We start from the raw sequence: 23,014 nt of genomic DNA, 5'->3' as shown, positions 1-23,014 counted from the left end.
GCTCAGAGAAGAGCTGGAGAAGGCCTGGAAGGTGAAGGCAACAGTGGTGCCCGTGGTCATCGGAGCACTCGGGGCAGTGACCCCCAAACTGGAGGAGTGGCTACAGCAGATCCCTGGAAGAACACCAGACATCCCGGTCCAGAAGAGTGCAGTACTGGGAATAGCAAAGATACTGCGCAGAACCCTCAAGCTCCCAGGCCTCTGGTAGAGGACCCGAGCTCGAAGTTTTTTTTTTTTATATATATATATATATATATATATATATATATATATATATATATATATATATATATATATATATATATATATATATACACACACGTTAGTGATAAGTGTCAAATGTGGAAATTGTCTGGCTGTCATCTTTTCTCTTTGTAGTTGCAGATGTAAACACTTCCCCTTTAGTGCATTCCTCGAGACTCCTGTCACAACACGGGCCAACTCAGTGGCAACTTCTGAGAACGGCAACAACCTTAGAACAACATGGATACTTCCTCAGGCTAAGAGTGAGAAAACAGAGGTCCCTGCTCCTCCTCAGAAATCTGATACTGATCAGCAGGAGAAAACTGAGCTGAGCCTCCAAAGGGATCTTTAACGGCCACCTTGGCCTTTTGACTTTTACTGACACTAGGATCATCTCGATCATCTGATTTTTCTTGTGAGACTAAACGCACAGTATGTTTAATCCACTCCAGGATCCATGGAGATGATTTAGACTGAATTTAGTCCGGAAAAAGGTCATTACAAAGTAAGAGAGAACCAACATTTGTAAATACACACTTTTATTCTTACACATCAATTTAAAGAGACAAAATTGTCACAGCTGCCACATTGAAAACCATAAACCCATTATCCTAATTATAAAGGTCAGGTTATCGTAAATATGTGTTAACCTATGGTTACTTAGTGAAAATCAGTAAATATCTTATTTACACTTTAGACAACCAATATACAAAACAACGTTAAATCCAGCATCACACAGAGTATTAACTGATAATTTCTGCAACTACAAACTGACCCGTTCACTAAGTGCAGTAGGGATTGGCCTTATTGCCTGACATCTGCGGGGACTTGATCTGTTTTAAGAGTTTTAAAACAAGATTACAGTAATGCTCTGGGTACATGTTTTGTTGACAGGCAAACCCATAAGAAGAAAAGAGCTGCTTTGGAGTGTGCGTGGCAAAAACACAAGTTGTTACGAAAAAACATTCACTAAGTTTACACTAAAGAAGGCGTACAAATGGACAAATTGATCACAAGCTCTTAACATGCATGGTAAAATATGAAGGTTGAATAAAGGTAAATCCATTGGCTTGTGCATCGGTGACACATTGTTACACGTTCGGTAGTTAGCTCAAATGAGTTTACATATGATAGTGTATTATGCCAAGGCTATGGCAACATCAAAAATTAGGCACCAAAGACAATATATTATACTATAGCCCAACAATGTACACTTATTTAGACAAAAAGGTCCTTGGTCCTTGTTTTGTGATTGTGTTTTAAAAAGCTAAAAGAAAATGTCCTTAGAGGATGGGACAATTCTGACCACAAAAATTGTACAGTAAGTCCAACATGTCAGGCTCCTGAAGTCTTCTGTTCATAACACCCTGACCTTTCCCAGGCTGCACAACTACAACCTCACCATCAGGTGGAAGCTCTGTCAACGGGTGCACTTTGTTATCCATCATCTTAAAGTCAGCAAGACCAATACCTGGCAGTGTGCCATTCCTCTCTGCCCACATTTTGGTGTCCTCTGAATTGTCCTTTGTATCTGTGAGACTGTCACCATTCGCACTGCTCTTGCTAACTATGCTCAGGTCATCCTGACATGCATCTGAGTCACTGGCATGGGGCAAAGAAAAGTAGGTGCACTTCCTTGAAAATGACTTCTTGTCTTCCAGTTCAGATGTTGTGCTGAAAAGGGAATACGGTGTGTTCTCTTCTGTATCCTCGCACATCCCTTCGCCTTGAGGAGAGTTTGTGAAGGTTTTGTTTATTCCAACTGGGTCTGAAACAGACTTTCTGATCAGTGTGTTCCCTCCAAGGAGCCATTGTCCATTATCAATAGGGACACTGTCTTTGGGCCCGACTTGTGCATTAAAAGCAACACAACGAGTTGCTTCACTTAAGGTGTCCAGTGCATTAGCGGAATTGAAGTAAGACAACTCAGACATTGCTTTGGACCCAGCTTTGTGGAAAGGAGAGAAAATGCTTGAATGTTCTTTCTTTTTCTGTTTTGGTGCAGATGGGGGCCTTTCACTTGCTTCCTCATCAGGATTAGCATCTTTCTTGCCATAAAGCCTTTCAATTGTTCTTCTTACAAAACCTTTAGTGATGGATTTCCTTGCTGAATCGTCTTCACCGCTTGAAAGCTCACTTGAGATCTGAGACTGATACCCGCCACTAGCTGAGGTCTCTGCTCTTAACTCAGATAGATCTGATGCGTTCGGGCTTGGGAAACGTCTATGTCCAGGCTGGATATCTGTGGCACTCTTTGCCAGGAACATTTCCCTGATGGATCTGACCCTGTTGCCTTCAGGCTCTGAGGTTATAACACCACTGGAATCGTAGCTGAAAGATAATGATGACTGAGGAGCTGATCGGGTGCTGAGAGCCGACTGAGATGTGGGCAATTCGGAGGGTGAATCCTCAACATCCAACTCAAGACAGACATTTCTTTGTGAGAAACGTCTCTTGGGAGAACTTTCTGTTGTATTTTTTCTCTTCTGGGCATCAGCAACTTGCTTTTCCAGAAGAATTACTCTCTCTGCTACAGATTGGGATACTATTTCTTCAGATCGATACTTTAGTTTTTCCACAACCTTTTCACATTTTGTAACTTCAGGCTGTGTTGCCAATGCAGGAGCTTCCTGATATTCTGTACAGCTCTCTTTTATGTATCTGTCTATATTAACATCTTCCTCCCCTGAGCTGAACTCTTTTTCATAGTTGCTCAATTCTTCTTCAATTGAGCTGGTAATTTGTTCACCTTCAACCTTTGGTTGTTCTACCTCTACATGTTCTTCACAGCTACTGTGGTCATTCCCACTATCCTCATCTGCATTAAATCTATAACGCTTTGTTAAACTGTCAGACATTATCAAACTGCTATTGTCTTTCTTGATATATGAATCCTGATTTTCTATCAAACAGCTTAGATCCCCTTCTACAGTATTCTGACTTCTAGTCTTATCACAAATTTGTGTTTTATCAGCATGGTGGTCCTCATCATCTGAGCTGACCTGGTCCTCCTCTGTGTCTTCTATCAAAGCCTTTAACTCTTTACATTTTTTTGTTTGATCTGGAAGATCATCAAGGTGTTCTTCCTCCCCCATGCTCTCCTGCTCTTCCTCATTGCCAGACAAACTTTCTTCAATGATAACCTTTAGTTCCTTACATTCAACCTCAGGCTGCTCTTCCTCTGATGATGGCTCATCCACATCTGAGTTACATGTGCTTTTGTCAACACTGACATTCACTCCCATACAGCCTGCTTGACTCTGCTGTTCCTTCTCTGAGTTAGATGGACTTGTTGGGTTAGACAAAGCATCTTTGTTGCTGAGCTCCTTACATTCAGCCTCTTCCTCTGACAAAGACTTGTTTTGACTATCTGGGCTGGATATTCTCTCCTTCCCTCTTACATTGAGTTCTACATCGTTATTGGAGTTTGGTTGCTTGTCCTCTTCCTCCTCAGAGTAACTTTCAGGGTTGGACAAGCTGTCACTTTCCCTGCTCTCCTGTTGTATCTCCTCACATTCAACTTCTGGTTCCTCTTCTGAACTATGTTGCTCACCTCCTTCTGAGCTAGATACACTTCGCTCACAACTCACTTTCTGCTCTAAATCTTTATTGGCGCTTGACATGTTCTGCCCTTCCTGTTCCGAACCTGACTCGTCATCATGGGTAAGCTCATTGTCAGGGATACTCATGCTCTCCTCACTGTGCATCTGCAGCTGATTACCTTCCATGTCTTGCTCCTCTACCTCAGAGGTACAACTTTCTTGTTCAAGATTTTTCTTGCTGTTCACTACTCTATTCAGGTTTGCCTTTTCTTCATTTGATTTGTCTTCATTGTGGCCTTGCTGCTGTTTTTTCTCTCCCTGATTTTCTTGATTTACTGCATCCATACATGACTGCATACCCTCCCTGTTCTCTTTTACAAACAATACTGTACTGTAAAGCTGCCTTTCTTCAGGTATCTGTTTAGGTTCATTAGGTTCAGTTGGTGGACATTTGGCCACACCATTCTGCCCATATTGGCTGTCCTTGTCTTTAGTTGCCTGGTCAGTTGGTTTGTGCTTCGCTGTCTCTGCTATACTACCTGTGCTGGATTGTTTTGGCTGGGTAATGTCTGTGAATTTTTTAATGATGGAGCTCACATCAACATTAGCTTTCTCATCTTGAGTAACATCCCTGACATTAACACCATCTTCTGTGGAGAAATGGGATATCTTAGCATTACTGTGATCTTTTGGTGACAGTTCCACTTTTTCGATAATCCTGGCAGACATCTTTTCTTTATCGTCACTGTCACTTTTGACACCCACTGAAAGAGAGGCCAGTTCGTCCTTGAGCTTCTCAGGTATGTCAAGATTATCCATGATCTCATCAATAACATTTTCATCAATGCCACATTCTTTTTCAGGACTAGCCTCAGCTACGAGTTCTTGCTGTGAATCATTTGGTGTTGAGCTGCGACTCTTGAGCTCCTGAAAGCCCTTCCAACTTCGCAGGAGCTGCTTCGAAGCTGACTGCTGTAAATCTGACAAACTAACTTTTAACTTGTGGGAATCCTCAATGCTGGCAATTTCTCTGAGAGAATCAATCATTTTTAAAGCCTCAGCACAGCTGACATTGTTTGCATTCAGCACATCCATATTTAGGTTAGTTATGCCTTCCTTTAGAGTCATGACAGACAAGAAAGCAAGGAGAGCTTTAGTTGATGAGCCAAACGTAGAGGCCACATGAGAGGAGAAGTCAGGCAGACTATTGGACTTTTCCAAACATGATGGACGTTTGTTCTGTGTAATTTGTCTAATTGACTTTATTGAATAGTAAATCTCCTCAAGCACTGGTTTCATGTTTGGCTGATTTGCAATGTTTAATGGCTGTGGCATTATTTGTGTTTCTGTCATGGAGTTCTCTTGACTTGCTGTTATGAGGTCATCTGTCTTGTTCACCTTATTGTCATCACTCTGATCAGCTCCCAATGGCACGAGAGTGTTACAAGTTAGTGTTCTGTCCAGTTCAGCTGCCGATTTTATTGAATGTGGTGTTTGGTGACCCTTTCTTTCGGATGATGTTTTCCTTTGTGTCTTAGTTGTCGGCTCTGATGCATTGTCTGAGGAGAGATTTCTGGAGAGCAACTTTCTACTTGACTTGTGTCTGACAGGTGGTGACACCATGTCCAGAGACTGAGAATATGGAGACGGTCTCTTTTGCAATTTAGGTTTATAAAGCTTTCTCTCAGTGGAGGGGCTAGCATTTGGTGTTGCATGTTTTCGTGTTCCAATATTTGGCAACATAGTTTTATCAGGAGGGTGGTTATGTAATGATGGTAATTTCGAAAAGTTATGAGGATGTTCAATAGATAATTTCTTGGTTTGGGATTTTCTCTCTGGAGATGGACTGCTCATAAGCTTAACTTTTTTCACCAAGGCTTTAGGTGATGATGCCTCTTTTTGAGTTAAAAATTGTGTTTTATTCATTTTTGTCTCTTTAAATGGAAGATCACTTGGTGTTGGAGTCTCATTTGATGAAATACTGGCTGATGACATTCTCTCTTCAGATGTTGAACTATTAGGAGATGTGGAAGTACAACATGTCAGACTATTTCCCAAATCGAATATGCTGTTTGAGTGCTGTATCTCTTCTGGTGGGGTTTCACTCGGTTGTTGTGTCCCTGTTGAACAGATGCCGTTTGGCAGCACATTATCACCTGCTATGTTGATGGGAGTAGGTGATGTGGTTGTCTCTGAAGTGGCATCGCTACATAAAGTATATTTATCGAGACGAGCCTTTCTGAGAGACATTTTCCTGTCAAGAGACAGATTACTAACCAAAGGGGCCCTTTTAATAGATGGAGTTCTTGGTAATGGTGCTTCTCCCAGCGTGGAAGGAATGTCAGTCTGAACTGATGTTGTCATTTCCATTGTGTGGTCGGTAGGTGATATGGCCTTGTCAGATGTAGGACTGATGGATAATGGATGATTATCTGACATTTGACTGCTCACTGATGAGAGCCTGTATAATGGGCTGCTGGCCACGGAGGATAGATCCATCACGCAATATTCAGAGTTTGATAGGTCTGTATTTTCAGCAGGTGGCGGTGGTGGTGGTAGCTCCATTGAAAGTGTATTGGAAGGTGTTGCTTTTTGAAGTGAGATTTTGATTGGACTTGATTTATTTTCCACTTCACTGCTTGATGGCATTTCTGTTGAGGTCTTATTGGTTGGTGAAATTATTTCAGAACAGATATGATTCGAGAGATGCGTTATTTCTTCTATATTATTCTGAGCTAAACTAGTGTAGTTTTCTGTGTTTGTAGTAGTTGTATGACTATGGACAATTTGCTGATTGACTGTGGTTTTCTCTGTTGATTGACTTGATTTGTTTTCAAAGGACTGGATTTTCTGTTTGACAGAAGCTCCTTGTACATTCTCAGGCAGTAGGTCAGTTTTGAGAGTTTGACACGTTTGTTTTTCTGATGTCTCCTCCAAATATTTTACCTCCTCTGCCACAATCATCAAGCCATTCTTATTTTCAGACTCCCCACACCTGCCATTTTCTGTTTGTACACGAGCAACAGCTTTTGCTTCTAATGTTTTGCTTTCCTCATCTGGGTGGGCTGTGGGGTTAAGATTGGCTTTCTCCAGCCAGTGTGCCACATATTCTTTAGTAACAGAGCTGGAGGAGATAAAAGCAGGCAGTGATAAGCTTTCGCTGACATCATAGGACTCGTTTGTGTTATTTTTCTCCTGATGCATTGATGTCTGCCGTGTCAGTGTTCCCCGTGGTTGGCTTACTTCATTGGGAGCAACATTCAGCCTGCTTTTTTCAAAAGAAACCGTCTCACTAGTGTTTTCTTTCAATGCTGATGGTATATTTGGGTCTTTGAGAATACATTTTATTGTGTCATCCGACTGTTGTGAGCTCTTTGGTGTAACACCCCCATCTCCATTTTGTGTTGGTCCCTTTTTAAGCTTCATCATGCTCTTTGCTAATTTGATTTTAGTCCCATAAATTTTCTTAATGAACCCAGCGCTAGAGAAAGTTTTCACTTTCTTACGTTTCTCGGTTGCTTCTGCAGAATTTTCATTTTTTCTTTTCCCTGGTGACATAAGCCGACAGGCACGTTTGTTGATCACTTTGGGTTTCGAGGATACCCTCTTATATTTATCGACCTCTCTTTGTCGGGGCTTGTCTTTGCCTTGAGTGGGCTTTGGGAATCGTTGCTGAGCATTTGATCCTTGACTTGCACCAGTCTGAAGTGAGGGCAAGGTTAAATCAGATGTTAGTGACATGCTCTCAGCTCTCCAGATGCTAATTGACTCAGAAGCTGTCGACGGTCTCCAGAGCTCAGGTTCAAACTCATTATTGGAGGAGAGCTGTCCAGTGTCTGAGGTAGCTGGCCTACATAAAGGAACCCCAGAAGCAGACATACCTTGTGCACAAAGGTTTGCAAGGAAATTATCCTGGCAGGTGTGCTGTTCATATATATGTAAGACAGTTTCAGTGGCCTCCTCTCTGGATTCAATCTGTAGGATTTCAGTCATCCCTGCTGTTTTGAATGTGGATAAATTTCTGCTGTTTATATTGTTGGCATCTACAGAGCCAAGTCTTCTAGGTTTGGGCACTGGTCTAGTGCTACTCTGTTTGACCATGTAGTACTGGTCTGTCATGGCTCCATCTTCTGTCTGCTCTCTGTAGGAGTAAGAACCAACCATCCCTGCTGTCACTGATTTTATGCTTTCCATAGAGGGTTGCTTTTTTCTAATTTGCTTGTGCCCTGGTGTAGGAGCTCTCCTAGGGGACACCACATCCATCTGTACTTTGATGTTATCCTCTTCATTACTACTTTCACTGAAAGCTCCATTGCCCAGCGATGGTGGATCCTCGTCATTGTTATCCTCAGTTTTGTCCTTGTTGATGGTGTCGATGGAGGCAGCGGGACTTTGTAAATCCAGTGAGTTTGATTTTAGTGAGCCAATCTCCTGCCCTGACTCATGCTCGGGTAGACAGGTCGCATTAAGCTGATTGGCTACACTTGAGCGTTTTAGAGTGGTCGTCCAATGGATGGTTTCCTCTTCTTTAATTGTCAGCCGCACCCTCATCTCCACTGTCATGCTACCATCTTGGTTCACTCTAAAGGACTTCTCAATGTCGTCCTCTGTGGGCAGCAAGCACTCCGTTTCTGCTACTGACTCCAGTATACGACCCGAATCCAACTCAACAGAGTTTGTGGGGTTACTGGGTAGGTCACATGAACCTTCTGCGATGGAGTTATGGATCTGATTCACGATGTACTTCTCAGATGAGGGGGAGAAATTTCTTGACTTTGAAGTATATGATCGTGACTTCTTTTTACCTTTTCAGTCAGTCAAAAGAGCCAACCAGGTACAAAAAAGGTTCATGTTGAAAAATGAAGTAGAAATGTCCAAAGATTTCAGGCAAGGATTGAAGAGGAAACCCAATAATCATGAAAGAAGAAGAAAGAGGGAAAAAAAAGAAAAGTTAGAAAGATAGTACAACGATTCACAGCTCATGAAGAACAACAGCTGACAGCCACGTAGACAGTGTATGTAGGTCATCTATGGTATTATGTGTAATATCATTGCCTCAGCACTTTCCCAATCTTCATCCCATGAGAGCAGGTAGATTACCACAGACACACTCTATGTCTCATACGGTCCATTGATGAGAATAAATGTTCTCATCAACTAAGTAAAACAAAATGATTACATAGATCCATCAAAAAACAGATTGTTATGTAAACTTACGGTTTAAAGCCTTTAGTCTTCTGAGACCCATTCGATTGATAGGCAGCATTGTTGGAGCTGGTGATTTCTGTGCATTGTAATTTGCAGGCCTGAATGGCTCCCTGCCTGCAGCCACTACAGTACCAGAGCACAATATCAAGCCTGGAAGACCATCCACCTGCAGTAGACAGAAAAATAAAGGGTTTTGGCACTAATCGCATTTGACTGTTAGCCCTCTATAGAATAGAAAGAAAAATAATTAACCTTGAATCTACATATGTTAGGGAGTGATAAATTGCAAATTACATGCATGTATATGTATGAGAAGTCTAAATTAAATGTATTATTTGTTCAAATGGCACTTTGCAGTACCAGCAGGCTCTGAATTTACAATAGATCTTGACCCAAATCCTTTACAGTGCAGTATCTCAGAATGCCTTTCTACGTATTAGGGTGAGTTTCTAAAAGAGCTTAACACTTTCTCTCCTCATGTGACGGTTATTTACAGGCCAAGTTTAGGTCAGGTATTTTTGTGTCAATAATGAAGCTACCAAATCTTAAAACGTATTCATGTATTTGAATATATTAGTTTTAAGTGAATGCACATGCATTCTTCAAGGGTGTTACATAGATATCTACATACGTATCCGTTCAAATATAGTCTTAAGATATAAAACAATTATGTAATAATATGGTCATGGTTTTGCAAGATGAGGCTATACTTGAGTCTGCTTTTAGATTTCAGATTTGGCCTAAATAACTTTGTCATTCAGTTTGTTAATCTCTAAAACAGACTTTCAGTTTTCTTTGATTTCTTGGCATTGGATGGGAATGTTTAGTGAATACATGATGTTTTATTTTTTTTTAGTAAGTTGTCAGTCTATAGTGCTTGTTAAATTCTATTTTTTTCTTAGAAATGAATTGTGTTGTATTGACAGAGGAGACCACTCACACGTCTGCCATCAGGTGTGTGTAGTTTCACCACATGGAACTGGATCAGCTCTGAAATATATTCCAGGATGGACTCAAAAGTGGGTGTAGTCCTCTTGTGAAGCACCACAGAGTGTTTTACAGTGGGGTCACCATTGCGAAAAACCAGTAGCCTCCTTGGTGTGCGCACAAACACCAGCTCCTTGTGGATGTTCTGACCGGGGAAAAACCTGGCCTGCTGCACAGTCCGACGATGGGAACTAACAGGCCTGGTGTGGTACCAGGGCGGCGGCTTCTTCCTGGCCAGTGCCAGATCGATAGGTTTTACCTTGCGGCTGTCAGAGCAGATGTAGGATTTACCATCCTCCAGTTCATCCAAGGTATAGATTGCATGAACCCCACGAGGAGTGGTAATGTTCCTCACCCCAAATGGCAGAGGAACTTTTTTAGAGAGACTGTCCAGGAGCGCATCAAATGTTTTAAAGGTACGGTTGTTGATGACCATGCGCAGACCATTGAACTGAGGATCTCCACTTTTGTAGAAGCAGACCCTCTTTGATAGGATAGGGTCGATGATGCTTGGGTGGCGTGGAGTGCCAAAGGTGTGTCCACTCCCTGATGACTGGTCAGGGAGGATCCTCCGAAGCCCCGTGTCATTCATCATTGCTGATTGGCTGGAAGAGGAGCAAAAGAGAAGTAAAGAACTAAAGAAATTTAGTAGAAACTTAAAGGTTTCCGTTTTTTACACTTTATGCTTCTCAACTGAGGTTCTGTATGGCAGACGGTACAATAATTGGTGAGACAATGATGTTTTTGATTTCTTAGTGGAAAAGCTTCCTCCTCAGAATTAATGGTGAGGAGCCCCAAAAGGTTTCTCAACTTGCATGAAACATTACACATTTTTTCAGTAAACAATATTCTTCACAGATATCGTCCATTTCTTTTGTCCAGTTTTATAAATACATAAAGAAAAGGGTATTAAATAACCTAATTGCTGTCAGTGATGCAGTAACAAATAATCATGAGAAGAATAAAACATGATTTGTTTATGGTTAATCAAAACAGACATCTGCTCATCATAGGACTGTTGCAATATTGTCAACACACAAACAACACCATGTTCATGACAACTTAAATAATTTATGATGCGTAAACAGCTGAATGACGTCTTGCAAACATATGTTGTTTACTTCGCACGACTGTGGCCATCAGGTAGCATGACCTGACTTCTGGGAAACCTGCCACACGAATGGCATCTTCAATTATTTGATTACCTGGGTTTTAACAACACATTAGAGCACTTAACAAGTCATACAGAAATGTGTGGCAGAGTATTCTCTTTCCCCAGTAGGCTATTTACTGCACCCGGTATTTCTTTTAGCATAATTATTAGGGTATGAGAATAATTTTATGCCACATTTCAGTATTATACTTTTAATGTAGAAAATGTATATCGTGATTGCAGAATATTTTTAGTGTAACAGATTTTATTAAATGTGATTTAAAAATGTGATATTTAAAGTTGAGGCATTTTAGATGTATAATTTAATAAAGGTAGTTAGTAGTAGTAGCAGTATTGGTATTATTTGTCAGTAGACCAACATTTTTTTTTCATACTCAGGATGAAATATTTGTAGTAATTGTTGGTAACAAAACCAAAACAAAACAAGTTCTGGTTAAAATGTATGGTCATGGCATTTCTAATGCTGCAAGTGTAACACATAACTACTGATTAGAACTGGAGGCGGTAAACAAATTAAACTCAGTGAGCAAACAAATACACATAAATTGCAGGATTTCAAAGTGAACTCACCTACGCCGGCATCATAAAATTCCCAACCGCTTTGAAAGGATCCATGAAATGTTATTCTGTGCTCTACATGATGACTGCTGTTGAACTAACTGCACAGCAAGAGTTTATTTCGGGAGACACCATCATGATTAATTTGGTTAATCTTTGCTCAAAGTTAATCTCCACTGCACTGCTTGGAAATCCTCTTCAGAAAGGTGTGTGACACAGATGCATGTAGAGCTGTCATAGCAGGGCGAAGAGGTGGACAAAGGACCTGAGGTTTATTAATTATATCTTTTACATGTTAAATAGGCCTGAAACACATTTGTATAGAAGTTTTCCCCTGGGAATATATTGTCAATGTGGTCTTTCTTGCTAAACCAAAACTATTTTGAAAACAAACAAAATCCCCCCAAATTTGAAAAAATTCTAAAATGCAATGAGACAATGAGATATAAGTGGAAAATAAAAAATATAAGAAGTTAATGTTAAACTGACACAAGTTTTGAGAGTGATTTAGACCTGTTGCAGTACACTATAAGAAAGCATCTTTTAATGTTTTTGTACTTATCACTTATTGCTTTCATTTGAGACTTAAATAAGAGCACAACGCTGCACCTGCAGAAGTTTATACGAACTAAAAGGAGAGCAAGGTTTTCTCCACCAGTGGCAGCAGATGGTAAATTGGTGTCCAGTTGTAATATTCATGCTGGGTTGTAATCTCATTGAGAACCTCTTTAGATAATAAGGATTAAGGAGCTGTGCATTCGCAGGACCCTAAGAGAAGAGCACCTGTTTTCAATGAAAGGCTTGAACATTCAACCTTTAATACCTCTAAATAATGAGAAAGCAGATTGATTATCAGTTAATAAGTTATATCAGAGATCAGTTTTGTCTTTGGAGATTTACTTTGACCCTGTGTGATCTGAACACATACAGTACATGTTGGTATTAAATAAGAAATTTAAAAATAACATGGACATTCCTTTAATAGCACCCATAGAGAGTTATACAAAAATACTCGTTCTAGAAATACAATTAAGTTTAGAAGGGTAGTGGAGTCCAGTAGATTAGGTTGAACCGTTTTACTGATGGTATTAACCGGTCATGTATATGCTTAACCATGAACTATCACGAGTTGCATAACAGTTACTGAAACTGAGTCTATTTCTGTAGTGAAAGGGATTAGTCGACTAGGGATAACTTCATTCCACAGTAAACCTGGGGCTGAAGTTAAGGAATCAAAGGAATATACAAAAGTTATCAGGTTTCAGCTCAGTATAAAAGGATAAAGTGATGACACTCTGCCATACTGTTTAGTTTACTGCTGTAAAAATATCTCAGATGTGTTGTGTATGAAAGAGACGATATGTGCTGTAGGAAAGAATTCCTGCTGAGCCTGACCAGACAGAGATTCAGGAATGCCACAGGAGGCTCCCATGTGCCTAGCCAATGACCTGTTCCCAAAACAACAACGAGCACAAAAATGTGAAAAATCCTTCAAAGGAAGCTTGGGAGGGGGGGCAATGGAGGAAGCCCCCAGAGTAAACAGGTAGGCCTGAAGCCGGCATGCCCCTCATTCCAGCCCTTTACTCCAGAGATAAGAGACAAGCAAATGTTGAAACCAAGCGGGTAAAAACTGCTGGTCACACTGATACAGCAGCACAGATCCTGCCAAACATACCCGAATCAGACTGAAAATAGGCCTGAGCTGAAGTTGTGCACTCAAAGTAGCATGACAGGTAATAGCAACAAATGTCTGAAGCTCCATTTGTCACATAACCTTCCACGTCACAGTGTTATTACAAACCAGCTGGGGAAATGAATACTGTTATTTTTCCTTCACATGATTCCACGTGAAATCACACGCCGCCATGACAGAGATATCTGTCTCTGCGTTCCGGGTGTATTGTCACCCCTGCCATGCTCTATTTTTAAATCCTTGCGCCTATACTGCAACTAATTGGCGCCAAGTTAGATTCAAACCTATGCTGTTAATGGGAAAAAATGTGTGATATGTTTTGGCCCTAGTCCCCTTTCTATATTTGGCCCAGTGTCCTCTATGCAGCTGCTTCTCCAGATCTGTCTGCCTGTGTTCCCATCAAACACCCCTCTTCAGTCTGAATATATTGCCTAAATTCGAGAGGCACACAGTCTCAGCCAGCTTCAGTCAGCTCCTGCTTAAAAGGGCAGAAATACATTTTTGGCTACATAGAAAAAAAACAGCAGTTTGCTCTGATGTTGTGCGGCTTTTAGCCTCTGTAGTGTCATTTGAAATGAAATGCCCAGCTCGTTTTGTAGCCCTTGTAAGAACTGGTTAAAATTCCAAGCATTGCAGCTGTCAGGAATTCAATTAGAAGTGATACAGCTGCACTGTGACCAACAGCAGTTTTAAACATTCACTTCAATTAAAGGCAAAGCAGCTGATCCTGCAAATATTATCTGTTTTAAACTCCTCTTGCACCCAAAATCACCCTCTATTCTTCCAGATTTTTTAAAATATATAAAATAAAATGTTGATGAATTCCATTTTTCCTTTGAGGGCAGTTAAATGTGAGCTCAAAAAAAAAAAGAAACATGGCTTGGCAGACGTTGAGCCAAAAATATGCTTACTATTCAAAATTCCATTCAAGTTACATGATGTTACATCTTTTTTCCCCTCTTAACTTCCAGTGGAATTCCCAGATTTTGAATGAATCCTTGCCAAACAGGACTCATAAGGTCACACCACCGCCTGTCCCCTCCCCTCCAAAACCCCTCGCACAGCAGTCAGAGGTCCCCACCCCATCCATTTTGAGCGCTCCGTATCAGCTGTGCCAAGCTTTTAATCTGCCTGGTGACATCCCAGTGTTTCCTGCATGGGAGAGAGGGAGAGATAAGCACGCTCCTCTGTGCGGTAAATCACTCCGCACTCCCACTCGTTCACTGATATGACCATTATTCAATTAGGCTGCACTCAAACTGACCACAATTCTTGGTAGTTACAATCAGAGGCATTATTTTCATTTTCTTAATCTCTTTCTTCTTTTAACAGCATCTGCTTTAATTGTTCAATGGCAAACATAAAAAAATGTTTGTTATTGCCAGTGGTGGAAAGTAACTGAGCACATTCTGAAGTATTGTACTGTATTGGGGTAGTTTATACTTTATAACAAAGTACCCCTTTATACTTAATAAAGTCCCTTAAGAAAGTACAGTTCCACTGCAATCTAAGAAACAAGGACACTGATACAAAGAAAAGGCATTTACTCTGGGCTTAAACTGAGCTAAATTTATTAACAATTAACAATTTATTATTAAAAGTTAGTTTGTCAACCTATGACTATGTACTTTGAGTAACATTACACATATAAGATTAGCTTGTAAAATGAGGGATAACCCACTTAGCATCCAGCTACACTGGCTTAGGTTACCAGTAAGGCTAATGTTGACTAATGTTAGCATTAACCTTAGCCAGTTAAAAAAATAACTTGTACTTGTGAAGCTGTTTACAATGCTTACTATATAGGCTACTGCTAGAAATGTTCTGATGACTGTTAATATTAGTTTGAAGGTTAACTAGCATTAATTAGCTAGCTAACGGTTAGCCTTAACTGACATATAACTGACATAACTGACACATTAGGCCATATTACGATCCATGCATGTATCTTGTGTTGAAATGCTCATACTAAAGAAACAGAGATGGTTAAAGTGCAAGAGAAATCTATGTATTTATAGGCTATAGTTGCACAGGTTGTATGTTTTTAAACGTTATCTGAATACACTAATATTGCCATAACAAATGGCTTGACTTTGATTAATGTTACATATTAGTAAAGGGAAAACCCACAAAGCACCCAGCTTAACTGGCTTAACAGTATGGCTAATGTTAGCTAACGTTAGCATTAACCTTAGCCAATTCAGCCATACATTCTTGAAAAAAATCTTTTATTTATCTTGTAGGGCTACTTGTGAAGCTGTTTCTACTATACTGCTTAGTGATTCACGTTACAGTGAGCTTGAAATTTTCTGTTAACATTAGTTAGAAGGTTCAAGCATTAAGTAGCTAGCTAACAGTTAGCCTTAACTGACTACTAACCCGACATACTGTAGGTCTCCTCACCAGAGTCCAAAAGAAAGAAAAACATAAATGGTTTTATTTCTGTACAAATCTATGTATTTATAGGCTATAATTTCATAGATTGTATGTTTTTAAGCAATGTTAGCAAAATACACCTCATATTGCAATAACAATAACTTTGAATAACATTACATTAATACCTTAGTAAAAGGGATAACCCACATAGCACCTAGCTTCACTGGCTTAACAGTATAGCTAATGCTAGCTAACATTACCTTAGCCTATTTTTTTCTTTTCTTTCATTTTCTGTTAATTGTTAACATTAGTTATAAAGGTTAACAAATTGACTAGCTAACACTTAGCCTAAACTGACATTTAACCGACATGTTAGAGTATAATTCGATTCATTCACGGATCTATTTCATTTCTAAGAGAATACTTGAGTATTTTCATTTTATGCTACCTCTTCTCCACTACAATTCAGAGGGAAATATATTGAACTTTTTGCTCCACTACATTTATTTGACAGCTATAGTTACTAGTAACCTTTTAAAGATAAAATTGCCTAACAGCATATAAAGTAGTTTAAATTAGCACCACCTCAACTAAAACAGTAAAATGTTGCTTACATGTTAATGCATCAGTAGTAATAATAATAATTTAATATGTGATATAACACAATGAATAATGACCAATTTTGCTTTTGTGGTACTGCTATACCCATAAACAGTCCTACATCTTGGACTGCATTTATCTACATTTTTTTCTTTTCTTTTAACCCTAATTTTCTCTATGTATCTCTTTTTTGAGAGAGTCTTGGCCAAAATGGCAGCACAGTTTAAAGACCACACACACAATAAAAATACAGTACATTTTTAACATCATAAAGGCTACAGGGGCGAGACAACATGGACTGAAAAAATAATTATATGAAGGAAACAAAGACATAATACACTGGCAGATGAAAAATAGATGTGGCAAGTCAGTGTCTTTTGAATGTCTGCAGATTTTGAGGATACAGTATATCAACAACCAAGCCTCTCAACTGCAGTATAAATACTGTTATGCACAGAATGTGGATTATTATTCTCCAGAGGGCAGTGGCAAACAGGGACCTCCTCACCAAAGGGCTCAATACCACATGGCTGTTAGTTTTGGAGGGCCCGGGCAGAGGGCCAGTCCGCTGACGGGACAACCTGGCTACGCGCGACCCAGATAGCAGCCCCGGGTGAGGAGTGATTTATCCGTCTGTGCTCGCATCAGACAACCTTCCTCTGATTAAGGGTCAGTCACTGAGCGACAGAGCTGAGTGGAGAGGGCGAGACAGGCGGCCTCCCTGTGTGAGACACTGGCATCCTGACCGCCACACAAATGGACTTTCCAGACGCTGCAAACAGCACATGTACTGTGCGCCTACAATGAACACACACATTTAGTGGGCATAAGCACAGGAATATGCACGTAGTCATTATTTCTCCTCTCTCTTTTATTCATATACACTGGCTGACTTACACACACTTAAACACACACACACACACACACACACACACACACACACACACACACACACACACACACACACCAGAGCCAAGATAAAGACTTATTGAGCTGGCCTTGACATTCGTTCAACCCGACAACAAAAGGATGTGGTGAATCTGAGTCGCCCACTGTTTGACTTGTCTCTGTGGGCTGTTAAAGATAAGTGTTCCTGCTGTTCAGGGTTCACAAACAGGTTACCACCTCCATCACTTTTAATGGAGATTGTGTCAATTGGATGCATATATTGTAAGGGACTTCTGCAGGGCTGAAAAGTACCCGTTACTTTTTATGTACTTAAAAAGTTGTTTTAAAGTAAATTCTAAGATGAGTAGTTATGTTGATATGGGATTTTAAAAAAATATCATTGTACTCAACTATTACTGATTAACCTGCAGTTATGGCCTAATCAGGAAGATATTCTATTTAACTTTTAATAGCAAGGAAATCTATGAGGAAGCTCTCGTAAAGAAAAGATCACAGAGATTGGTTGGTAGGATGTTTTCAAATAACGCTCACAGTCCATTACGATATTAAAAAACGTGCTAGTCCCATTCCTTTATTATTTTGAGAGCTGCTTTCTGTTTTCGTTGCATCTGCCACACCTCACACATTTAAATATCTCACAATTTCATCCCTGTAACGCTGTCCAAATGTTAAAAAATGTGCCACAACCCCAGCTGCTATTTCACTTGTACGCCCTTGCATTCGTAATATTCATGTATTGACTCAAGTTTGTCCATGCTTACTCCCACTACACCCTGTGATGTCCTGTGTTGGTTTCTTTTTCTTTCCTTTGTTGTAGTTATTGTTGTTGTCTTAGCCACAATGGCCCTTTCACAGTGACCATCTGTGACCAAGTAGCTGTTGCTCTGAATCCTCCTACTTAACTAATATTTAAATCACATACAGTACTTCTGCTTGAGCAAGAATTTCAACTTCTCTTTCCCGTTCAGCTATTGAATTGTGTATTGAAAGAAATTATCCTTACAATATTGCTGTTGTGCTGTAATTTACGTCAAAAGTAACAAGGGAATGGTTTGCATCTTGTTTTGTGATACTTGCATGTACAACGTGACAATAATGTGGCACTTTATTCATCCCTGTGGGCAATTGTTTTGAGGGAGAGGTCAGGATCAGCTTTAGAGCAGCAAACACAGAGCTGGTAGGGGTTCAGTGTCTTTCTCAAAGACAAGCAGCTTGATCTTATGTCACAGCTGATACCTCTTCAAAATATATGGTTTGAATTGTTATTTCTTATTGCAGAATGTGCTTAATCTGAGGACAAAATAATTTGCATGTTAAATATTTGGGCTGATATGGATTTAAAATTAAAAATCATCAACAATATTGAGTAACTAAGATTTTCACACAACAAAACTGACAGAAATAGTTTCACAGTCGTTAAGGGAAATGGTAACTGGTACAGATCATCAGTACAGATTAAGATTTTAACAATACGCTGCATGACAATCTGTCCATGAATTTAATGGCGTAACCTTTCTATGATTTTTACAACATTCAGGAAAACTGAGGACAAAACCTGGAAACATGCTTGATGATGTCAGATGTGACAAAATTATAACTTTACTCCACATTTCTATCAACTGTTCCTTTTGTATGACTAAATAAAGATAGAGATATGTTTTAAATGGTTATGAAACCCAATCAAAGCAGACTTTTAACAGCACACAATATTGCCTACCATCCTCACCGGAGATCGAACCGCAAAAGTGTCATCAGACAATAATCAGAAGCAGCCTGAGTATGTATACACACCCGCCCAGATACACAAACACCTCTGAAGTTTCAGATATTGCATTAATGAAGTAGCAGCACTGGAGAGGACATCTGCAGGAAGAAACAGAGAGGAGCATGATATGTGACGGGATAATGCAAGATTTTACCTGCAAATATGTTATCATATGAGCCTCACACGCACTGCATAACAATATAATAATGTTATACATGTAATGTACAATTATTTGATGAGATATCAAGCAGAATTGTAAGGAGTACTACAACCATGTTTACAACAAAACAAGGCAGTATTACAAGAGACTCTTTAAAAAGAAATAATAATAATAATAATAGGGGTGAGCATTATGCACATTGCACTGTACATAAGTACATAATTATATCACTGGCCCATCAGAAAATTTGATAAAAACATGTTTTAAGGATGCTAAAAATAATGCATTTTTATAAGCATGATGTTTCTCTTTGTTCATCATATATCCGAAGCTGTAGAAATATGAATCTTATAAAATATAAATAAATATTTCCAGAATTCATCTGTTTATCTAAACTGCCATTACATTTAGTGTTAAGAGACAATCCTTACATTTTCTACAAACTTTAAATATCTTGCTGTTTGCTGCAACCTTCCTCATCTTGTTGCTTAATGATACATTAATACACGTTGACGTATGGGATTTTATGATGCACTTATTATGTAATTATGATATATTTGTCATGCGTGTATGATGACTTACAGTGTACCATAACAAACCGTTTCAGTGACCACACAAAAAACAGGAATAATGACAGCAGAACTGGAGCTTGAAATACCCGGCAGTGCGTGACCACAGGAGGACTTCTGTGTGGGATTACTGGGCCACGCCACCTCACCTGGATCCAAGCGCAACTCACAGCAGGCTCACGTGCTCTCACCTTCCCTCACTCTCTTACAAGGACTCTGGAGTGTGGTTGCTCTGCAACACCAAAGTTACTAGTTAATATGTCAATAGTAGCATTTTACTCCAGTCCACCTCCATGCATCTCCACAATGTTAGCACTCAAATAACTTAATCCAAAGTAAGTAACTTAATTGAAGCAGCTGTGTAGCAACACAAATGAAGCTGGAGTTCACATAACCATTTGTTTTGCAAATGCAATAAAACCTGTTATCTTATTTATATCATATACATTTAAAATAGCTGGTTGTGTCAGAAAGAAAGATATTTAAGAGATATCAAGAAAGATATCTCTTAAATGGTCTGTAAATCTAATCAAACTTCTTAGACTTTATCCATTTTTGCAGTTGTGACATCATTGATTATTTTCATCAATAAACCAACATTTATAATAATAATTTTTAATTATCTGGGATTTTATTGCGTAAAATAGATACACAGAATAAACGTTACAGTTTGCATATCAAACTAATTAGAGAAACATCTTTATTCTATTTCTAAAAGTTATCACATTACCAGTCAATTATTACATTATCACTTTTTTACAGACACACACCTGGTAAAGGTTTAATTTCACAGTGAGCTTCATGTAATCCTGTGCACAGCTGACCCCTGGTGGCAACAACCGGCAGTGCAACTGACCTCTACAGCATCTGGAAAACTGCAACCAGTACAGCAACTTTCAATTGAAGAAAACATCAGAATTTCACTTTTAGAAATTTAAAGTATGAACATTTTCTGTGAGTATGACTGTGTTACATATTGTTATCGGTTTCTGACAGACCATTCCCACAGAGAGGAGACAGGGCCTGCAGAGGGAGGAACACAGTCAGCTTTTGGGGAACTGGAAGTAGACTGTTTGCTATTTCAGTGGAAATGTGTTTGATATTTGTTTGAAGTTCATAATCCAATAACATGAACACAAATACTCTTCCTGTGTCAGAGACAGCTTTCAGACTGATTGTGTTATTGAAAAAGAAAAATACCAAACAGTGTCTAGACATGGTTCTGGCTGTAGGTTCACTCAATTTAAACATTTATCTAAAAATACGATACTGCAACTTCTTAGCGTCTGACCCAATTCTTAGGTGCCAAAATTCTCATAAAACCATAAATTTGTGAGTTTGGAAGCTATTATATAAATTTAATAAAAAAGACGGCAGACTTTTGGTTTTTATATTCAAAAGGACGAAGAATTGAAGATTTAACTTATTAGTTTATTTAAAATACAGTATATGAAATAAATATTAATAGATTAGTGTTATGAATCTCCCATTATCCCTTAACATCATGGGAAAGGGGGAGAAACTTAAACATTATAAACAAGTTAAATTATCTCTAAATAACAGTAAACAACTTTACACAAATGTGGTGAAATGTCATTATTCTACTATATGATAAACACATAAATAGCAAATACTGTGTTTTTATTGAATGTAAATAAGAAAAGAAGAAAAAAACGTGTCAGCTGCTCACACACAAACACGTACACGGCTCATTGACACACACACACAAAAATACAATGAGACAACAAAGGGTTGTTGACCCGGGTCATGACACTCTGCCCTCTCCCCCTTTATTTAGACTATATTTTTATGTATTTTTATTTTTTAGGAAGTCCTACCGGTGATTCCCAAAATGGTGCGAATTTCACAGAGCATGGCTTCCTCTCGGATAGAGGATGTTCCCAGCCAATCTTTCATGGATGGAGCAAACAGGAGTCATCGGAACGAGGAAGTGGGGACAGGTGCTCTGTGGAAGATTCAAAGATTCACATCCACAGAAAAAAAAACACCAACAGACAATGGTCCACATTTATCTTATTTTGCACTGCCATTTAGTTCAACAAAAAAACATTTCAACCATAGCTATTTCAACTCTTTCTCCATTATTGTTATTTAGCTATTTCACAATCCATTAGCTATCTATTTCAAACATGTATCCATTACTTTTAGCTAAGTATTTCAACCATTTATTTGCTTACTTTTAGGTTTTAGCTAACTATTTCAGCTGTCTAACTATTTCATCATCCACTGTCTATTTCAAACATTTATCCATTACTTTTGCCCAACTTTTTCAACTATTTCCATTACTTTTAGCTAACGATTTCAACCATGTAATAAACTATTTCAAACACGTATGATCCATTATCTAATTTTGGCTATTTCAACAGTTTATCTATTACTTTTAGTTAACTATTTCTATTACTTCTAGCTAAACCATTTTATTGCCTTTTTATTTATTGCTATTATATATATTAATATGTTAATATAACTATTAACAGTTTATCCATTACTTTTAGCTAACTATTTCAAACATTTAGGGCTATCTACTATTTCAACAGTTTATGTTTTTAGCTAACTACTTTAACTGTTTCTATAACTTCTAGATTTCTTCACAATTTGTCTGTTACTTTAGCTAACTGTTTCAACTTCTCTTCTCACTTTCTAACTAGTTTTGATGCACGCTCGATTGTGTTGAGGTGTTACAGCTGGATATATTTTTGTTTTAAAACTGCGATTTCTATTTTTGTTTTCCAAATTAATTGAGCCATTCCACAATCTTTCCACATACGCATAAACGAACCGTTTAAAAAATAAAATAGTAATTATATGATGAATGTCTTTCATTTTGATTTTGTCTTTTTCCTTTTTTCCTTGGTAATGGATATAAAGTTAAGTCAGTCATTAATGATGTTTAGTTAGTCACAGTGCACAGTGTTCTTTGCTGCTAAACAGCATTGCTCACTTTCCCTACATGTTTCCTTAGGGAGGTCCAGAGCCAACAGGGAATCCTGTAACAAGAGGACACAAGACTTAAAGAGAGCAAAGTGTGGCTGTACTCTGCCAACACCTTTTAGCCTCCCAAAGAAAAACAGAGTGGAGAGGAAACTGACTGCTGATGTAGTCATCTTATACTCACTGCCCGCCTGGACAAGAGCTAAAAATTGTCCTGAATGCCACAAGGGGATTCAAACAAAAGAACGGAGAGCGCTGAGCTGATCAGGAGAGGCCTG

At 39.0% G+C, this 23,014-nt stretch overlaps 1 protein-coding gene across 1 annotated transcript; it reads right to left on the bottom strand.

Annotated features, from left to right (window-relative positions):
• Positions 1-765: 765 nt before the first annotated feature.
• Positions 766-11,814, bottom strand: LOC122867013 (oxygen-regulated protein 1-like). The gene is made up of 4 exons (XM_044177326.1): positions 11,725-11,814; positions 9,934-10,585; positions 9,003-9,159; positions 766-8,590 (listed from the first exon to the last, which is right to left on the bottom strand). Exons 2-4 carry the CDS (start codon positions 10,573-10,575, stop codon positions 1,527-1,529), a joined length of 7,863 nt encoding a protein of 2,620 aa, XP_044033261.1. The 5' UTR covers positions 10,576-10,585; positions 11,725-11,814; the 3' UTR covers positions 766-1,526.
• Between the last annotated feature and the right edge of the window lie 11,200 nt (positions 11,815-23,014).

This window comes from Siniperca chuatsi, linkage group LG19, assembly GCF_020085105.1.
Source record: "Siniperca chuatsi isolate FFG_IHB_CAS linkage group LG19, ASM2008510v1, whole genome shotgun sequence".
NCBI lineage: Eukaryota > Metazoa > Chordata > Actinopteri > Centrarchiformes > Sinipercidae > Siniperca > Siniperca chuatsi.
The sequence above is the reverse complement of the archived record's forward strand: the minus strand, read 5'-3'. Positions and strand labels throughout refer to the sequence as shown.

What these genes read in the sequence shown, in the direction of transcription:
- LOC122867013 (XM_044177326.1), bottom strand. Translation starts at nt 10,575, where the DNA reads ATGATGAATGACACGGGGCTTCGGAGGATCCTCCCTGACCAGTCATCA. An exon ending in ACACACCTGATGGCAGACGT is followed by an intron (nt 9,160 to 9,933) that starts GTGAGTGGTCTC and finishes TGTCTACTGCAG; the next exon opens with GTGGATGGTCTTCCAGGCTT. An exon ending in AAGACTAAAGGCTTTAAACC is followed by an intron (nt 8,591 to 9,002) that starts GTAAGTTTACAT and finishes CTGACTGAAAAG; the next exon opens with GTAAAAAGAAGTCACGATCA.